Genomic DNA, 17,048 nt, shown 5'->3' with positions numbered 1-17,048 from the left:
CTCCCAAATCTGGCAATTAAACATAAATCTATTAAACATAACTCTCAATTAGTCTTTCTAAAGTTCTTCATTTTGTTCTGTTCATTTGTCCATTATGTTCTCTTCCTCTCCAGCCCCCTAAAAACAAATTCTTGAGAAGCACCTGCCAATCTAATCCTCTTCTCAACAGGGTTCCTAGTTGGTTTTGTTTGTTCATTGACTTTTAGAAGATGTGTTCTTTAGGAAGTATACATCTGTAGTTAGAGTTGCTAGATAAAATACAAGATTCCCCATTAAATTTAAATTTTAGATAAACAATGACTTTTTCAGTATAAATATGTCCCATGCAATAGTTGAGACATACTAAAATAATTATTCATTGTTTGTCTGGAATTAAAATTTAACTGGCCATCTGTATTTTTATTTGCTAAACCTGGTACTCCTACATTTAGAGGAATTTAACTTTCTCTAATGGTAGGATGCCTGTGAATATGAGGATATAGCTACTCAATCCAGAACTCTTTGCAAGTTGATTAAGAAGCCGTGTGAACACTGATTGCCTGCTTGCTGTGTTAGAGTTGGTCATTTCCTGACCCCAAACTACCCCACCCTTGGAGCCTCTGTGTGCTGCCTGATATCATGTTGCATTTTTGAATGCAATGCTGTCTGTTGTGCTTTGATGCTTTCCAACTTAATGCAGCCAAAGTGGAAGTCCATGTAGCTGTCTGCAGTCGATTTTAACAATTGAGAAGAGGAGCATGAAACCTAGTACCTGCTTTGGACATGAGCATATCCATTCTCTTGCTGGTCTTGTTTTTGTCTGAAAATTCACTCCAATGTAAAGTGTACCAGTAACTCAATCAAGTGCAGATATTTTCCCTGAAAAGCTTCTTTTGCAGGAAGCTTATAATGCACCTTGAAAACTGCCCTACCAGTTACAGTACACTCATAAGCCGATATATTCATTGACAACCACTGAAGTAGAAAAGCAAGCAGTTTTAGGACTATTGAGAGTACAATCATGCAGGTTATTAAAAAAGCATCTCTTCTTCCTATAAGTCATGGTGAAGTTCACACTTTGCATTATGTTTAAAAAATTTCCCCCAATTCTTAAAGTTAATTAAGCTTAAGATAATGAAAACAGGCTAACAATCGAGAAATTGAAATTATTGAGGTAAACAGTATATACTTCCTTTTATTTTCTTATTTATACCTATGCAGAAACAGTGGAAATACAAATAAATAATGAAGGGCAAGGGCAATTTATTATAAATGCCAGTTGCTCCAGAATCATTTAAAAAGAATTAAAGACCATCATTAAAAAGTGGAAGGACCAGGTCTGCATACATATGTAACTTTTCTTTAAATATGAAGTTTAATACTTTAGGTTCATATCTAACTCATTAATTTCATATGTGTAAAAATCATAAAAATAACTTGTTTTATGTATAAAGTAAAGCTTTTCAAAATATTAAGACTAGTACTGAAAACATTTTTAGATTTTGACAATTCCTATTGATAAAGCTTGGCTTATAAAACAAACATGTAAATTCACCATTGAGTAGAAACTTCTGGGGCCTCTTTGACTTAACCTCTTATCAAGAAATAATTTGTTCTTGCCTTTGTTTCTACCAAAACTAATAAGATTGCTAACCTTTTATCAGACCTAGAAATGAAGATTTGTACTTTTTTTTTAAACAGTTAGAATCAGCATCACCTATTGAGACTCAAGTTTTATATGTTATAGAAAACAAATTAGAAATCATGGTTGTCCAAAAAGGAAAAAAAAATTGCCATATGTTTAAATTCTGAAGACAACTATTGCTACTCCAGGAAAAATACCATGCTTTTATAAAATAACATATTCCAGATAGATTTACTTTACAAAAGTCACGGTTTGCTATCAGATAATTACTAGAGATAAGTGAGTCATCAACAAAGAAGAGAAAATTAGAGCAGACATTCAGTTTAATGCATTCACAATTAAGTAATTTGACAGGAATTTCTCATAACTTCAAAAGGAATGGGTCTCTGAAGAGTGGAAATGAACTGTGAGCCACATACCTAAAACCCTCTAGATTTAAAGGTTTGTTGTGCAAAGAATCAGAAGACATTAATCACAGGAGTTTGTCAGAAATATTCAATTAGCACAGCCAGATTTAAGATCCATTTAGTGTATTTGGAATGATTTGCTTTAGTTGGTTGGAATCAGCCTTATGTTCTAGAAACATCATGGCAAATCGACATAGAATAATTTTTATTCTACTATCTTGTTCTCACTGTAACATGATTTGAAGGAAATCCTGCCCTCTTCAGCAATAACAGGCTTCCCAGTGAACAGATCCTCTTATATCTAACCCTCATGCTTCTCATCTCCCAATGAGTGTGTCAGATACTTGAGCACTGGTGTGTCATACTTGAGCACTGATGTGGTGCCGGGTGCTGCCGACTTCCACAGATGACCCTGTGAACAGCTGCTTCGCTCCTCTCTCAGGAGCTTGCTCAGATCACTGCCTATAATTAATGTTAAATAGGCCACCTCCAAGATAAATCAGACTTCTTGTATGAAGCATTGTTATCTAATCTCATAACACAAAGACAAATCAGATATCAAATAATAGTGTATTATTATTATTCAAAAGTTAAGCTTGAAATTTGAAAATAAATATGCATGGTACAAGTTATATGATTTTTCCCCCCTGTTACTGTGTCTTTTGTATTTGAAGTTGCTCATTTACATGGGATCCATGACAGATTTTAGATTTGTAGGGTGAAAAATAACTTTATCTCCAAACCAGTATAAGTTATGGCAGCTTGATTGTGAAGTTAAACCTTAAGGTATCCTGGATGTGTGGGTAAGTTCACTAGTTTGTCAAAGACTGAAAAACAAATAAATAAAACATTTGCTTTATCCTTATGAAGATGGAGAAGACACAAAACTGTATTTTTCCAAACTCAATAACTATGCCTCTTCGTAGATTTCTTAAATCCTTGGATGTATTGCTGAATTTCATAAAAAGGGACTCTTTATTCTTTACCATCAACAGCAGAGGGTTTATTTATGATTGGACGATTTTTGTTTCTTGGCAGCGTGGGGAGACGGCACTGCACATGGCAGCCCGGGCAGGGCAGGTGGAAGTGGTCCGATGCCTCCTGAGAAATGGTGCCCTTGTCGATGCCAGAGCCAGGGTAGGTTCTGGGGCTCCCAGGTTCTCTCCTATCGCAGTGCATGGTCTCATCTTTAAGAGATGTGTATTCTTCAGTTCCTTGGTTTGGAAATGCCATAGGACCTAAGTGAATGCATCAGTAAAATGACAACATTTTCAGGCCAAAAAAAGTGACACACAATATGTAAGTATGAACAATGAAAAATGAACCCCAGTTTCAGAAACATTTGAAAATATATACAATTTGGCATCAAAGACATGCATCATTGACTTAAATCTTAATATAATTGTTTAATCCAGAACAGTACACACATCTTTTTATTGTCATGAACTTAAAAACCTTATACCTGCATTATATAGATGTCATACATATTAAAATTAATTTCTTACTACCAACACCAAAAACAATGTTTTATAGTCATTCCTTTCAAGTTAATTAAAAATCAAAATACCAGATTAAAAAAAAGAGAAAACACAAATTATCTTCAAAATTTTAATATTTCTCTTTTACCTGTTTCACTTTCCTTTCTTTTATATTGAGGTCTACTTTCCTTTCCACTCTGGACTTTATACATTTAGATGTTCTGCATTTTCGCTATTTCAGAATAGAAGAATTTGGACACTGGAGATTACTTGATAAGACTTGATCTGTTTCTAATGACTTCAATTTCTTCATGGGTTGATTTTACCTTCTTTTTTTTTTAATTTTATTTCCCAATTTCTTTTCCCACCTTCTCTCTTTCTGCTGAACACACTAGTAATGTCTCTCTATTTCCCTTTCCACATTGTTCCATTAACTTTTGCACTACCATCATTGAGATCCTTATGGACTACTTAAACACTTTCTCTCCTTACCCAACACTGGAAACCTAAGTTAGGATTCACTTTAGCTTGATTCATACCATTGAGGCCCCATTTAAGAAGCCATTGTCTTGGAATGAAAACATCTGGCGGGAGTCATCAGAATTTTCAGGGATGTTAGTTAAGTCACTTCATTTCTGTCTTTATCATTAAAATATGAAGACTGGACTCAGAAACCTCTAGTCTGCTTTCCAGACTTCCTCAGCATTCTCTGACTCAGTGACTTTAATAGGCTTTTGCTTATAACAGGTCCCATGGATCACCATGCAGAATTCAGTGGTATCCACACAGCCTTGACATCACTTAAGTTGTTTTAGGTTTTATCTTACTTTCTATTCATTATGCAAGTAGTGTAACTTATATGTTCATTGATAACAATCATGGATATTTCATGTTTTTATATTTTTAAAGCTTTTGTTATTCAATGTTTCCCCATGCCACAACATTTTTCTCATTTCCTTTTAAGGTCACCTGGCATTCTGCTATTTAAAAAATATTTCTGTTGTCAGAATATTTCTGAGTACCATGAACTTTACTTATTTTTTTGAATCAGAAATGGTCATAATGTTCTCACTGTATTTTTGTAATCCATGAATGCATTGCAATTCTTATTACATACATACAGCACAATTTTTCATATCTCTGGTTGTATATAAAGTATATTCACATCAATTCATATCTTCATACATGTACTTTGGGTAATGATGTCCATCACATTCCACTATCCTTGCTAATTCCCTGCCCCATCCATATTTAATAATAAAAATTTCCAATTTTCCTTTTAAAATAAAACACCTTAGAATTTTTCTAATATTCAAAAATTTTTAAATAATTTATTCATTTTCATGTTTTTAAGCCTATTTTCTACATTGATTTAACCTATCATTATAGGCATGTACCCTTTGGATACCATCTGAAACCCCTTCTTTAAAAACACCACTGGCTACATATTCTTTCCTTTGAACTAGTGTAACAATCACTCATTTATGTATTTATTTATTTATTTGACATGCAGGCTCTCTTCTACAACTACTTTCAGTCTTGTAGGCTTCGTATAAAAACAAATATCTCTTAATTCTTCATTCCTTCTAATTTATTATTATCATTATCATTATCATTATTATTATTATTGTACAAGGATTAAACCCAGCAGCACTCAACCATTGGGCCTTATCCCCAACCTTATTTTAATTTTGTGACAGCATCTCACTAAATTGCTTAGGGCTTTGCTAAATTCCTGAGGCTGCTTTGAACTTGTGATCCTTTTGCCTCAGCCTCCTAAGCCCATGAGATTACAGGCGCCACCATGCCCAGCTATCCTTTCTAATTTAAATATTAAATTTCATATGTTTTCTTTTCTCTTTGCCTTTCCACTTACTCTAAAATGCAGTTGAAATCCCTTCAGAATAGTATCCTTCTATTAGGAAGAGGAAAAACACTATGCTTTATAGAGCAGTTCTCTCCAAAGGCCAATGTGCATAAAAATCACCTGGGGCACATTGTTAATTGGAGATTTGAACTCAGTTCTACATTTCTAACTCACAGGTGATGTCATTTCTCCTGTTCTGGGATTATACTCTGAGAAGCAAGGAATTAGAGTTTTCATGCGTTCTATTTTTAGTGGGGGCAGGGTTCTGGGGATTGAACTCCTGAGTGATTTACCACTGATATTCACATATTCTATTTTAAGGCAAACTTTGCCATGAGTTTTTTACTTTAATTTAATCCTTTAAGGTTTCCCTGAAACTCTTTAATTTTGTTAACATTTTTGCAGTGCTTTATAATTCATGAAGGATTTGTAACAAATTATCTTATTTGACACACACAGCAGCCCTTGTTGCAAGGTGGTTTGGGGTCCTCAAATTGAACATAGTGCTGACTTGGCTGTGGCCACAATTGGGATAAAGAGGATTTCTCTTGTGGTTCTGCATCTTCCTCCTAACTTTGCCTAGAGGAATTAATTCCCTCACCATAAAGCATCATTGCAAGGCAGCCTGGACAAGGAAGTAGCTGAGCTCTAATCTACTTGATTTCCTTACCTCCTGTTTCAATGTAAAGAGAGCTTTCCTCTGTCTCACCCAAACAAATCACTGGTTTCTTATTAGTCACATCCCCTTCCTGAGCAGGTGGCTGTGTTCAGGACACAGAGCAAGCCTGGGCCCATTCCCAATCACATGGCCCATTCATGAGTTGGGATAAATGCTCTAGAACCTCTAGATAAACCCTCTAGAGCCACATGTAGTGCAAAAGAAGGAGGGCTATTCTCAGAAAGAGGTGCAGGGGTACTGGACAAAAAAAAAAAATGAACACATATCTGCTGTTTTACTTGGTTTCCCCTGAAAACTTCCTTTCTTAAACTCTATATCATTGCTTTAGAACTCACCCTCTCCCAAATAGGAGATTAAAAAATTAGGTTTACATTAAACTCAAAGATAAGATCTCTGGGTCACCTGTCATTCTTCTCAACCGAGTTTTGAAATGAATACCTCATGGTTTTATAACTCAGGACTAAATCATATTTTTTTTTGCCTACTGCCAATGTATAACACAAAAAAATCCCTGCATAATCACAATAATATTTCTAACTTTAAACTGCAAGCAGCATACTCTATTTAGTCAGGGGCATGGGACATTTTTTTTTTTTTTTGCAAACTTCTTTTTTTTTTTTGTATTTTAGAATTTATTTATTTTTTTTAATTTAATTTGGTTGTTCAAAACATTACAAAGCTCATGACATATCATCTTCCATACATTTGATTCAAGTGGGTTATGAACTGCTGGACAGAGTGGACAGCAGGGGCTACAGTGGCATAAGTTCCTTGGTCAACCAATCTGTGGACCTTATCTGAGAAAGGTACTTCTTGTTCAGGATTCACAAGAGAAATGACCAGGAGGACCACCAGGTCCAAGTTCTCTTGCTTTAGGAACTTATTCTGTTGGGGCTCAAGTTTTGCTTTAGGGATCCGGTGATCACAGAGACTTAACTTCACTTGCAACTTAACTCATTCAGAACTTTAAATAGTTACCAGTAGACTTGGTTCCTGGGTACCCTGTTACCTGGTAACTAATAGCAGAAATATCATCAATATTTTCTATTTATTTTTTATTTTTTGGCACCAGGGATTGAACCTAACAGTACTTGATCACTGAGTCACATGTGCAGCTTTTTTATTTTTTATTTTGAGACAGGATCTTGCTAAGTTTCTTGAGGTCTCACCAAGTTGCTTAGAGCCTCACTAAGTTGCTGAGGCTGGCTCTGAACTTCCAATCCTTCTGCCTCCACCTCCTGAGCAGCTGGGATTAAAGATGTGTGTCACTGTGCCTGGCTCATCAATTTTTTTTTATAACCATGTACCAGAAACTGTTATTTCTGTCTTTGCAAAAGAAGTTGGAGCTCAGCAAGTCTTCCTAATTTTGGTTGCCTCTAAGCCAAGTAAAACAGTAGGCTCTGGAGGTCAAGCAGGGTTCACCTACTTCCTTGACCAGGCTGTATCACAGTCAGTGATACTTTATAATGAATAATTGTTGCCTTTCCTAGGGTACCAGGCTCCCCCCAACCCCTCCATAGCTTTACCTCTTCCTACCAGTCTTCTGCACTTTTCCAGTTCTTTTCCTTGGCTTTATTTAATTTTAGTTTGAAGCAGCTAATTCTACATTTGCTATTCCACAGAGAGATAACTGCCCAAACTTGAAAAGGTCTGATATCCTGGTTACAGGTTGCAGGATTTTCTTAGCAAAATCTTTGTGTCCTTTCCTTTCCCATTTTCTTATAGGACTATATCAAAAATTTTAAAAAGTGGGCAAGACAGCTTATTTCTTAACTGAAAAAGCAAACAAAACAACAAAAACCTTAATCCTCAGAGCAGAAATAGTTGAGCATTTACCTGTTATCCATAGCTACCGCCAGTCAAGGGTCAAGGATTGCCACTTCTTATCCATAGATGAGAGCTGTTATCACCTGCCTGCCAAACACACTCATTGAAAAACACTTTTGAGAGTGTGTTGCTTCTATACCCAGTTCTGTAGGTTGGAAGTCTGAGAAGGGAAACCCATCAACAGCAAATGTTCACTGTAGCTATTCTCAAGTTCCTTGATTTTTTGGTGGTTGTATGTTTTGCTAACCACTTATTTTTGTAAATGTTCAACTCTTCATTCCTATTGAGAGTCAATCTTTCTTTTTTTTTCTTTTTTTGGTATTGGAGATTGAAACCAGGGGTGCTTACCCACTGAGCAACATTCCCAGACTTTTAAATTTCTTTCTTTCTTTTTTTTTTTTTTTTTTGAGACAGAGTTTGGTTATTACTTTGCTTATGTCCTCACTAAGTTGCTGAGGCTGACCTTGAATTTGTGATCCTCCTGTTTCAGCCTCCCAAGTCACTGTGATAACAGCTGAGATTCGTTCTTCATGCATCTTATTTTATCTATTTCTGTAGAATATGTAGCCAAGAAACATTATCTCAAGAATTCAGTGCCTTCGTTTGAGTTTAATAGTTTAATGACCTTGTATAATCCTTGAGAACTTATTAAATTCCTTTTATTCTCTTCATCTGGAAAATGGTTTAATAATATATTCTATGCCTTCCTTTCAGGTCTGTTACAAGGATAAGTCACATGTGCCTTGTACATAAAGGAAATTTATAAACTGCATATTTTTTTATGAAACTCCAGTTCTAATACTGAAATAATCATTACTATTATTTATTATTTACTTCTGAATAATAATTACTATTACTTATTATTTACTTCTGAATGAGAAGTAAATAACACTAATATGATTATTTCAATATTAGAAGCAATGCAATTTCATCTTTTCCTATAGTTTCTTTTTTAATTTTTCCTCATGACTTTAAGGTACTGTATTCCTTTAGACATATCTATCATAACTTTTCTCCACTCATTCTTAGCCCTGGAAGCTGGCCCAGTTTTTCTTTTTTTTTTTTACATAAGAAAAGCATTTGTTTACATATTAACATTATTAGCATCTGACAAAAAAGAAAGAGAAGCACAAACAGATTAAATGATCTCTATAAATTCACTAGGTCAATAAGTGGCATAGCCAGGATTGAAACTCAAGAGTATAGTTTCAGACCCCAACTAATAGTAATTATGTTGAATGCCTCCAAAAAATCCTGTGAGGAGATAATATATGCCTATATTCTTATCAATACTACTGATATTTCCCCCACCTAACAATTGTATACTACCAGGTTAGTTTGCTTTAGAATGACAATAAATATTTTGTTTTATTCTTATTTATTTATTTATTTATTTATTTAATTGTTGGTTGTTCAAAACATTACATAGTTCTTGACATATCATATTTCACATTTTGATTCAAGTGGGTTATGAACTCCCATTTTTACCCAGTATACAGATTGCAGAATCACATCAGTTACACTTCCATTGATTTACATATTGCCATACTAGTGTCTGTTGTATTCTGCTGCCTTTCCTATCCTCTACTACCCCCCTCCCCTCCCCTCTTCTCTCTCTACCCCCTCTACTGTAATTCATTTCTCCCCCTTGTATTATTTTTCCCTTTCCCCTCACTTCCTCTTGTATGTAATTTTGTATAACCATGAGAGTCTCCTTCCATTTCCATTCAATTTCCCTTCCCTCTTGCTTTCCCTCCCACCTCTCATCCCTGTTTAATGTTAATCTTCTTCTCATGCTCTTCGTCCTTACTCTGTTCTTAGTTACTCTCCTTATATCAAAGAAGACATTTGGCATTTGTTTTTTAGGGATTGGCTAGCTTCACTAAGCATAATCTGCTCTAATGCCATCCATTTCCCTCCAAATTCTATGATTTTATCATTTTTTAATGCAGAGTAATACTCCATTGTGTATAGATGCCACATTTTTTTTTTATCCATTCATCTGTTGAAGGGCATCTAGGTTGGTTCCACAGTCTTGCTATTGTGAATTGTGCTGCTATGAACATCGATGTAGCAGTGTCCCTGTAGCATGCTCTTTTTAGGTCTTTAGGGAATAGACCGAGAAGGGGAACAGCTGGGTCAAATGGTGGTTCCATTCCCAGCTTTCCAAGAAATCTCCATATTGCTTTCCAAATTGGCCGCACCAATTTGCAGTCCCACCAACAATGAGCAAGTGTACCCTTTTCTCCACATCCTCGCCAGCACTTGTTGTTGTTTGACTTCCTAATGGCTGCCAATCTTACTGGAGTGAGATGGTATCTTAGGGTGGTTTTGATTTGCATTTCTCTGACTGCTAGCGATGCTGAGCATTTCTTCATGTGCTTGTGATTGATAGTATGTCCTTCTCTGAGAAGTGTCTGCTCAGGTCCTTGGCCCATTTGTTGATTGGGTTATTTGTTTTCTTATTGTCTAATTTTTTGAGCTCTTTGTATACTCTGGATATTAGGGCTCTATCTGAAGTGTGAGGAGTAAAGATTTGCTCCCAGGACGTAGGCTCCCTATTTACCTCTCTTATTGTTTCTTTTGCTGAGAAAAAACTTTTTAGATTGAGTAAGTCCCATTTGTTGATTCTAGTAATTAACTCTTGTGCTATGGGTGTCCTATTGAGGAATTTGGGGCCCGACCCCACAGTATGTAGATCGTAGCCAACTTTTTCTTCTATCAGACGCTGTGTCTCTGATTTGATATCAAGCTCCTTGATCCATTTTGAGTTAACTTTTGTGCATGGCGAGAGAAAGGGATTCAGTTTCATTTTGATGCATAAGGATTTCCAGTTTTCCCAGCACCATTTGTTGAAGATGCTATCTGGCCCAGTTTTTTATTCTTCAGTTTTATTATGAGATTCCCTGGAAAGATTATAAAGATAAACCCTCTTTCATCACTGAGGTTACACCCAATTTTCTTTTTACATGGGACAGTGGTTTGGTCTAGTTCTCTTAGCTCTGAAAACTTGATTCCTGACTGCACATTAGAGACAGGCAATTTCATGATCCTTAAATATGTCCTTCATCTCATTTATACCCAGCTATATCCTCTCTCTGTTTTTAAAATAAAGCATTTGACTAATCATTCATTCCATTTGCTTTTTGCCAGAGTTCCATTTCATCTTTGAAGTCCTGGATGTAAATCCCAGGCCCATCTTCAACATTTCTGTAACAAAATCTCTTTAAATCAGATTACAATATCTTCTTTATCCACAGTTCCTCCTTGAAGGAAATGACCAGCATTTGTGTCCTTGGCTTGTGGGTGAAGTAAGCACAAAGTTTTCCAGCTTCTCTGGGTCTTTTTCTCTTGATACAGTTCCCAGAATAAATTTTGCCTCTAATTGAAAGCTCTTAGAAGTGAATCTAGGTCTTAGGACGTCTGGATTGAGTTTCTTTCTTCTTCAAAACCATGGTTTTCTATTTAAACAAAAGTGAGGACTAAAGCTTTATTGAATTTAGAAATATTTTGGGGTGCCCAGCAAACTGTGAACAAGCACATGAAAGTATGTACTATTTAAAATCTAAGGAATAGGGGCTGGGGTGTGACTCAATGGTAGAGCACTTGCCTAGCATTTGTGAGGCACTGTGTTCAATTCTTAGCATCACAAATAAAATAAAATAAATAAAATAAAGGTCCATTAACAACTAAAAAAAATTTTTAAAATCTAAGAGATATTTTTTAGTTCAACTAGGTCATTTGATAGTAAAAATACAAATGAAAGCGTGGTTCTAGTAGTAATGATTTTCTTCTTGAAAGAGGTCAGTGGAGATTCCAAGAAACATCATGAAGCCTCTGAGTGAAACATAATATCAATGAAGTCTGGTGTGCCTGCACTAACATTTTGCTTGACTTGAGTTGTAGGAGGAACAGACACCTCTACATATTGCTTCTCGCCTGGGTAAGACAGAAATTGTCCAGCTGCTTCTGCAACATATGGCTCATCCAGATGCGGCCACTACCAATGGGTACACGCCACTGCACATCTCTGCCCGGGAAGGCCAGGTGGATGTGGCATCTGTCCTCCTGGAGGCAGGGGCAGTACACTCCTTAGCTACCAAGGTAAGAAGAATGCCTTAATAACAGTAGGACCAAGAGAACTCCCATGTCAGGATCCCTCTGCTCTGCTATACATAGATTCATGGGCAAATCTCTGTTAGGCTTCTGACTTACTTCCTCCTCTGAATATTTTAGATTCATTGTCAAAATAATCAAAGATGGTAAGATTTTATATAATATTTTTTTAAAAGAGTGCTAGATTCTGTTTTATCATTTCCTTAATGCAAAATCTACTTTTCCTTCCCTTTTCACTATAAAATCTATAGTATATTCTCAAGAGAAAAAAAAAAAGATAAAATTCCCAAATACATTGAATTGGTATTACTAATGAGGAAGAAAATGTCAAATTAGATTGAAAGTACATTTATGGGTTGTAGTACTATGTAGGACTTCCCTTGACTTAATCTTGCATTTTCCCGGTCCTGGGATGAGCCAACACCTATTTCGTATCTCATTCCTTTTCTAGTCTCTACCGACTGCACTTTTGTCTGAGTATTAATGGGCTCAAAAATCATACTTTATGATTTCTTGTTGACATTAAACAAAGAATATACACAAGCCTGAATTTTACTTGTACTCAAAGTTTCGTGATAGGATAATTTTTCCTTTTCTTTTCGAATTCTATTTGAAATTCACTATTTGGAGGTAACTTAGGGTGAAACACAAACACACCCAGTTAATTGGAACAAAAGGCTTTGAGAAAGTCTAGAATAAGTGAATTTGTCACAGGGCTAAATAATTTCCACAAGCACAATTGTAATTCATATTAATTTTAACAATCTCAATTTGTTTATAATAAATAGGAATAAATACTGCCAACTGGGATGAAGAAGGCTTACAAGTATGAGCTGAGGCAGGGAGGTGGCCCTTAGAAGAGGAAACTGATCACTTGTGCCTTTAGGACTTAACTGGTGGCCCATGGCTATAAAAATGTTTGCATATAAGAAATTGATTATTATTTAAATTCTGACATCTGAACAATTGAAAGGACTTTAAAAAATCTTTAAAGAGAAAAAAACCCCAGAAATTCAGAAACTAAGCAAGAAACATATAATAATAGTTATTATAACTCAAGGGAGACTGGATGATTGTCTTATAGGTGAAGAAGGTATAAATAAATAGAACTAAGATATGTAAAAATATAGAAATGCAGGAGAGTCCCTTGTATTTCAAGGATTATTATTATTTTCAATTTAAAAACATATGCTAAATCCGTACTCAATCAGGATGGTAAAATTGGAGGAACTATTAACCAGGGCAGTTTAACAGTGCAACTGAAGGTTGAGCATAGGTGACTCCTCATCATTAAAGCCATGTGTTTATAAATAAGGGAGCGTAGATGGAATCCTGATGAGGTTGACATGGGTGAGAAAGGGCTGGGTGACTAAGAGGTGCTTTCTAACCCTGACACTGTGATTCTATAATAATGATTCCAAGTGGTTTCGTCTAATGAGAGTCTCCAAATTTATAAAGGGATTGAATCACTACCCATAAGGATAAGGAGTTTATTTTTTCTTCTTCCTTCATGGTTTGCCTCAAAAAAAAAAAAAAAAAAAAAAACTCACCTTCCTCCCAAAAGAGAGTCACCCCAAGCACTGTGTGCACTGGGCCTGGGCGGCAGAGCTTTTGACAGTGAATGTGGATTTGTATGGACAAATGCCAGAAGGAAGAAATATTTCCTACATTTGTCCTACTCTTGGAAAAACCCAGAAGATTCACTTTCTTCCAAGAACTTATTAGTACCAAATGTTAAAAAACAAAACAAAACAAAAAAGTCATCTTAATTAAAAATAATTGGTCTGGTGATACTGTGAAATGGTAATATTGATTTTGGGGGGATATTTGGCGTTTAGGGCTTGAATAGTCTGAGAATAAACCATGTCTTAGAACACCTATTACAGGCATATTTGCTGTGTGTGTTTCAGGGTTTCTGGTCAGTGTTAGAATCTTTTCCCCATTCCCCCTGGGGTGCCAGAGGAGCATGTGGTTGAAGTGTCTGGCCAAGAGAATGGATTTGAGATCATAGTGTATGAGCTGTGTCATCCTCAAGATCCTCATCCAGGAACTTATCAATATTTATAAATACTGCTAATTACAGAACATGGCTATTGGTTGGACACAGAAGCCGTATGTACATGTATGTATTAGCATGTACATATAAATGTGCAGGACAGCTATCTTTTAAACAAGCTTCAAAGCTCCAGTGTGTCTCAAAGCCTGGTGTTAATCAGCCCAACATCATACCAGAAGTAGAATGTGTTTTACAAGACAAATTGGTGTTTTAGACAGTGTGGGTCTTCTGGGACAGGAAACAAAAATCAGGATGTGAGGAGCTTTATAATAGTGAGATTTTTTTTTCTGCAAACCATTTATCTTGCATTTATATTTCTACAGCAAATACGTCAAACTGAATCTCAAATAATTATTCATTTTTTCCATAACCCCCCAAATATCCTAAAACTTAAATAAATTGGGAACTAAGGTGTTATAAAAAGGATTGTAAGAAATAGAAGGCAGCTGTTGTTTCAATCCTATTAATTTTAGAGGCCAGAAAAAAGGCAGGCCTTGTTTTTCCACTCACAAATCACAGCCAGTTTCCGGACACTAGTGGTTATTGCAAATCCCAAACCTATAAAGTGAAATTTCAGTCTCCAAGCACTTAAAATAAAATTTTCTTTTGTCTTGCCTATTAAACCAAACCTTTAAATGTTAAATTTCATTCTTTTTTCTTGTCCTTGTTTATAACTAACTGATTTCATTCCATTTTTCCCAAATGGAGAAGGAGCAAAACTTGTTTAGTATATTAATAAATAAAGATCTTGATAGGTGTTAGAAAAATAAATATTAAATTTTGCATTTCTTCTTCACATTTTCAGAAGGGTTTTACTCCCCTGCACGTAGCAGCCAAGTATGGAAGCCTGGATGTGGCAAAACTTCTCTTGCAACGTCGTGCTGCTGCAGATTCTGCAGGGAAGGTAAAGGTTTTCAGTAGTATGTTTTAATTGTGAAAATCTCTTGGGTTGATAAATCTGGAGATCTGTGGAGATATTTTTTCTCAGTGTTCAGAAAGGAATGTGATTCCAACTGCTGCAACTATGCCAAGTACATGGTGTGGATTATCTGTTCATGATTTTCCTCGTACACACAGATTCAGAAAATGTTTTGAGCTGAGCCTCTAGTGTGTGTTCTCGTCACGACAGGGCCCACAACTTCCCTATGTTGAGAAGAACCCCTGTGATGTCAATGTGGCATTTCTTACATAGCATTTGAGTTCTTCATTTGTTGTGACCATTGAGATGCCCTTTATAATTTTAGTTATATGTCTAATTTGAAATTTATTATGTATTTGTTTATTTATTTTGGTTCTTTTCTATTGCCTATATTAATTAATTAACACAGACTTAATCAACATCAATTTCCATGCATCCTAGTAGCTTCAGGGCAGCTAATGCTAATTTCTTAACGCTGACACTTAAACACACCCTTTTCAGAATGGCCTTACCCCGCTCCATGTTGCTGCTCACTATGACAACCAGAAGGTGGCGCTGCTGTTACTGGAGAAGGGTGCTTCCCCTCATGCCACTGCCAAGGTGAGGACTACAGGAAAGGATTTACAGACACAGGGCATAGCTGTAATCTGAAAGCGCATGGGAATTGCTTTTTAAACACATGGTATTGTATCATTGCAACTAGCTAATAATAGTAGCGTTTGTTATAGACATTTTTTCCCTTCTATTTCTACCAGTTGCTTCTACAAAACCTTTTAACTGTTAGAGTCAGCAAACATTAAAGCGAAGGGCCCATAAACCAGTAGAGATGAATCTTATTTCCAGGAGTCAGTTTTGAATACTGACATCTGAATTTTTAGAAATGAAACAGGATAAAGGCATGACACATTTTTTCCTTCTTTCCTATAAAACATAATATGATACAACCATCATTTTATACTTCTATGCCTTCAGAGACCTCATTGTGCTGTATGAAGAACTCTTGTTTTCTTGGTCTCTTAAAATGATTCAACCACGTTCACTGTAGTGTGGATCCTTTTCGGTCCCTAGACTAGCAATGACAGTCTAGACTACCAAAACAGCTCCAGCTGAGTCCAATACCTATGGACTAGGCATTTCCACCACTGGAGTTGTCCTTTGTTATAGAATGAAAATATACATGAAAGTCACACAATACATATAGCCATCATTATATCTTTCATTTGTTTATTTAGCAAACATTTTAAAAGAAAAAAAATATTTGTTGTGTAGGAAAATATCCATGCCACATTAGAAGAAATAATAAGACAATAATTAGTATGTATGTGACACTGTACCTAGTCCTTTACATTCAGGATCTCATTTAATTTCATAGTAATCCTAAATTGATATTATAGTGATACCCATTCTACACCTAAGAAAGTGAGATTTAAATAGTTTGGTTTTTCCAAAGTCACATAAATAGTCGGTGCTAGAGCTATCCTCAGGCTAACTGACAGAGCTGTCACTCTTCACCACGAGGTCCATTGTGTCCCAAAGCACTGGGGGAAGATTTCTTCCACTGTCACTTTACAAATATGTACGTGTGTACTCTTGTGTCTATTTAAATGGTACATATTATATATAAGTAATAAAATGGAATACTATGTATATAAGTATATTCTACAAAATACCAGACATTTTGTATATAAATGTTCCCTCTACAAACTATTACAACTTACATAACTTTATACACACACACACACACACACACACACACACACACACACACACATCTTTCCATGATTTCATTATAATTTCCCCTACCCCTAACGCACAGTCCCTTAATCCTACAAACTCCTTTTTTCTTTCTGTTAGAATCCAGTACCTTCCCTGGGGGTAAAGTAGGATTGGGTGAGAGGAGTTTCAGTTACTTAGTTCCGAAAATGTTTACTCTTTTTGGAGTAGAGGACTCTTCAGATCTTCAGGTTGAGTATCTATCAGACAGTCAGACCTCTTACATTGCCAAAATCAACTCTGTCTTCAATGATCTCATGTCTTGTTTTGTTAAAACATCTTTGTCTTCTTCTACATCAGTC

General features: G+C 35.8%; 1 protein-coding gene across 20 annotated transcripts in view; it reads left to right on the top strand.

The window, feature by feature from the left end:
* Positions 1–17,048, top strand: part of ANK2 (ankyrin 2) — a 673,244-nt gene that overhangs the window by 558,613 nt on the left and 97,583 nt on the right. For 15 of the 20 annotated variants that reach the window (XM_081303463.1, XM_081303451.1, XM_081303454.1 and 12 more), the window contains 4 exons: positions 3,070–3,168; positions 11,789–11,986; positions 14,860–14,958; positions 15,475–15,573. In XM_081303463.1, coding sequence (XP_081159589.1) covers positions 3,070–3,168; positions 11,789–11,986; positions 14,860–14,958; positions 15,475–15,573 — 495 coding nt within the window. The remainder of the gene's footprint in view (positions 1–3,069; positions 3,169–11,788; positions 11,987–14,859; positions 14,959–15,474; positions 15,574–17,048) is intronic. The other 5 variants (XM_081303449.1, XM_081303446.1, XM_081303460.1 and 2 more) reach the window with 1 other exon arrangement.

Source organism: Spermophilus citellus (assembly GCF_964194105.1).
Source record: "Spermophilus citellus genome assembly, chromosome: 8".
NCBI lineage: Eukaryota > Metazoa > Chordata > Mammalia > Rodentia > Sciuridae > Spermophilus > Spermophilus citellus.
This window is presented reverse-complemented; position numbering and strand designations above follow the sequence as displayed.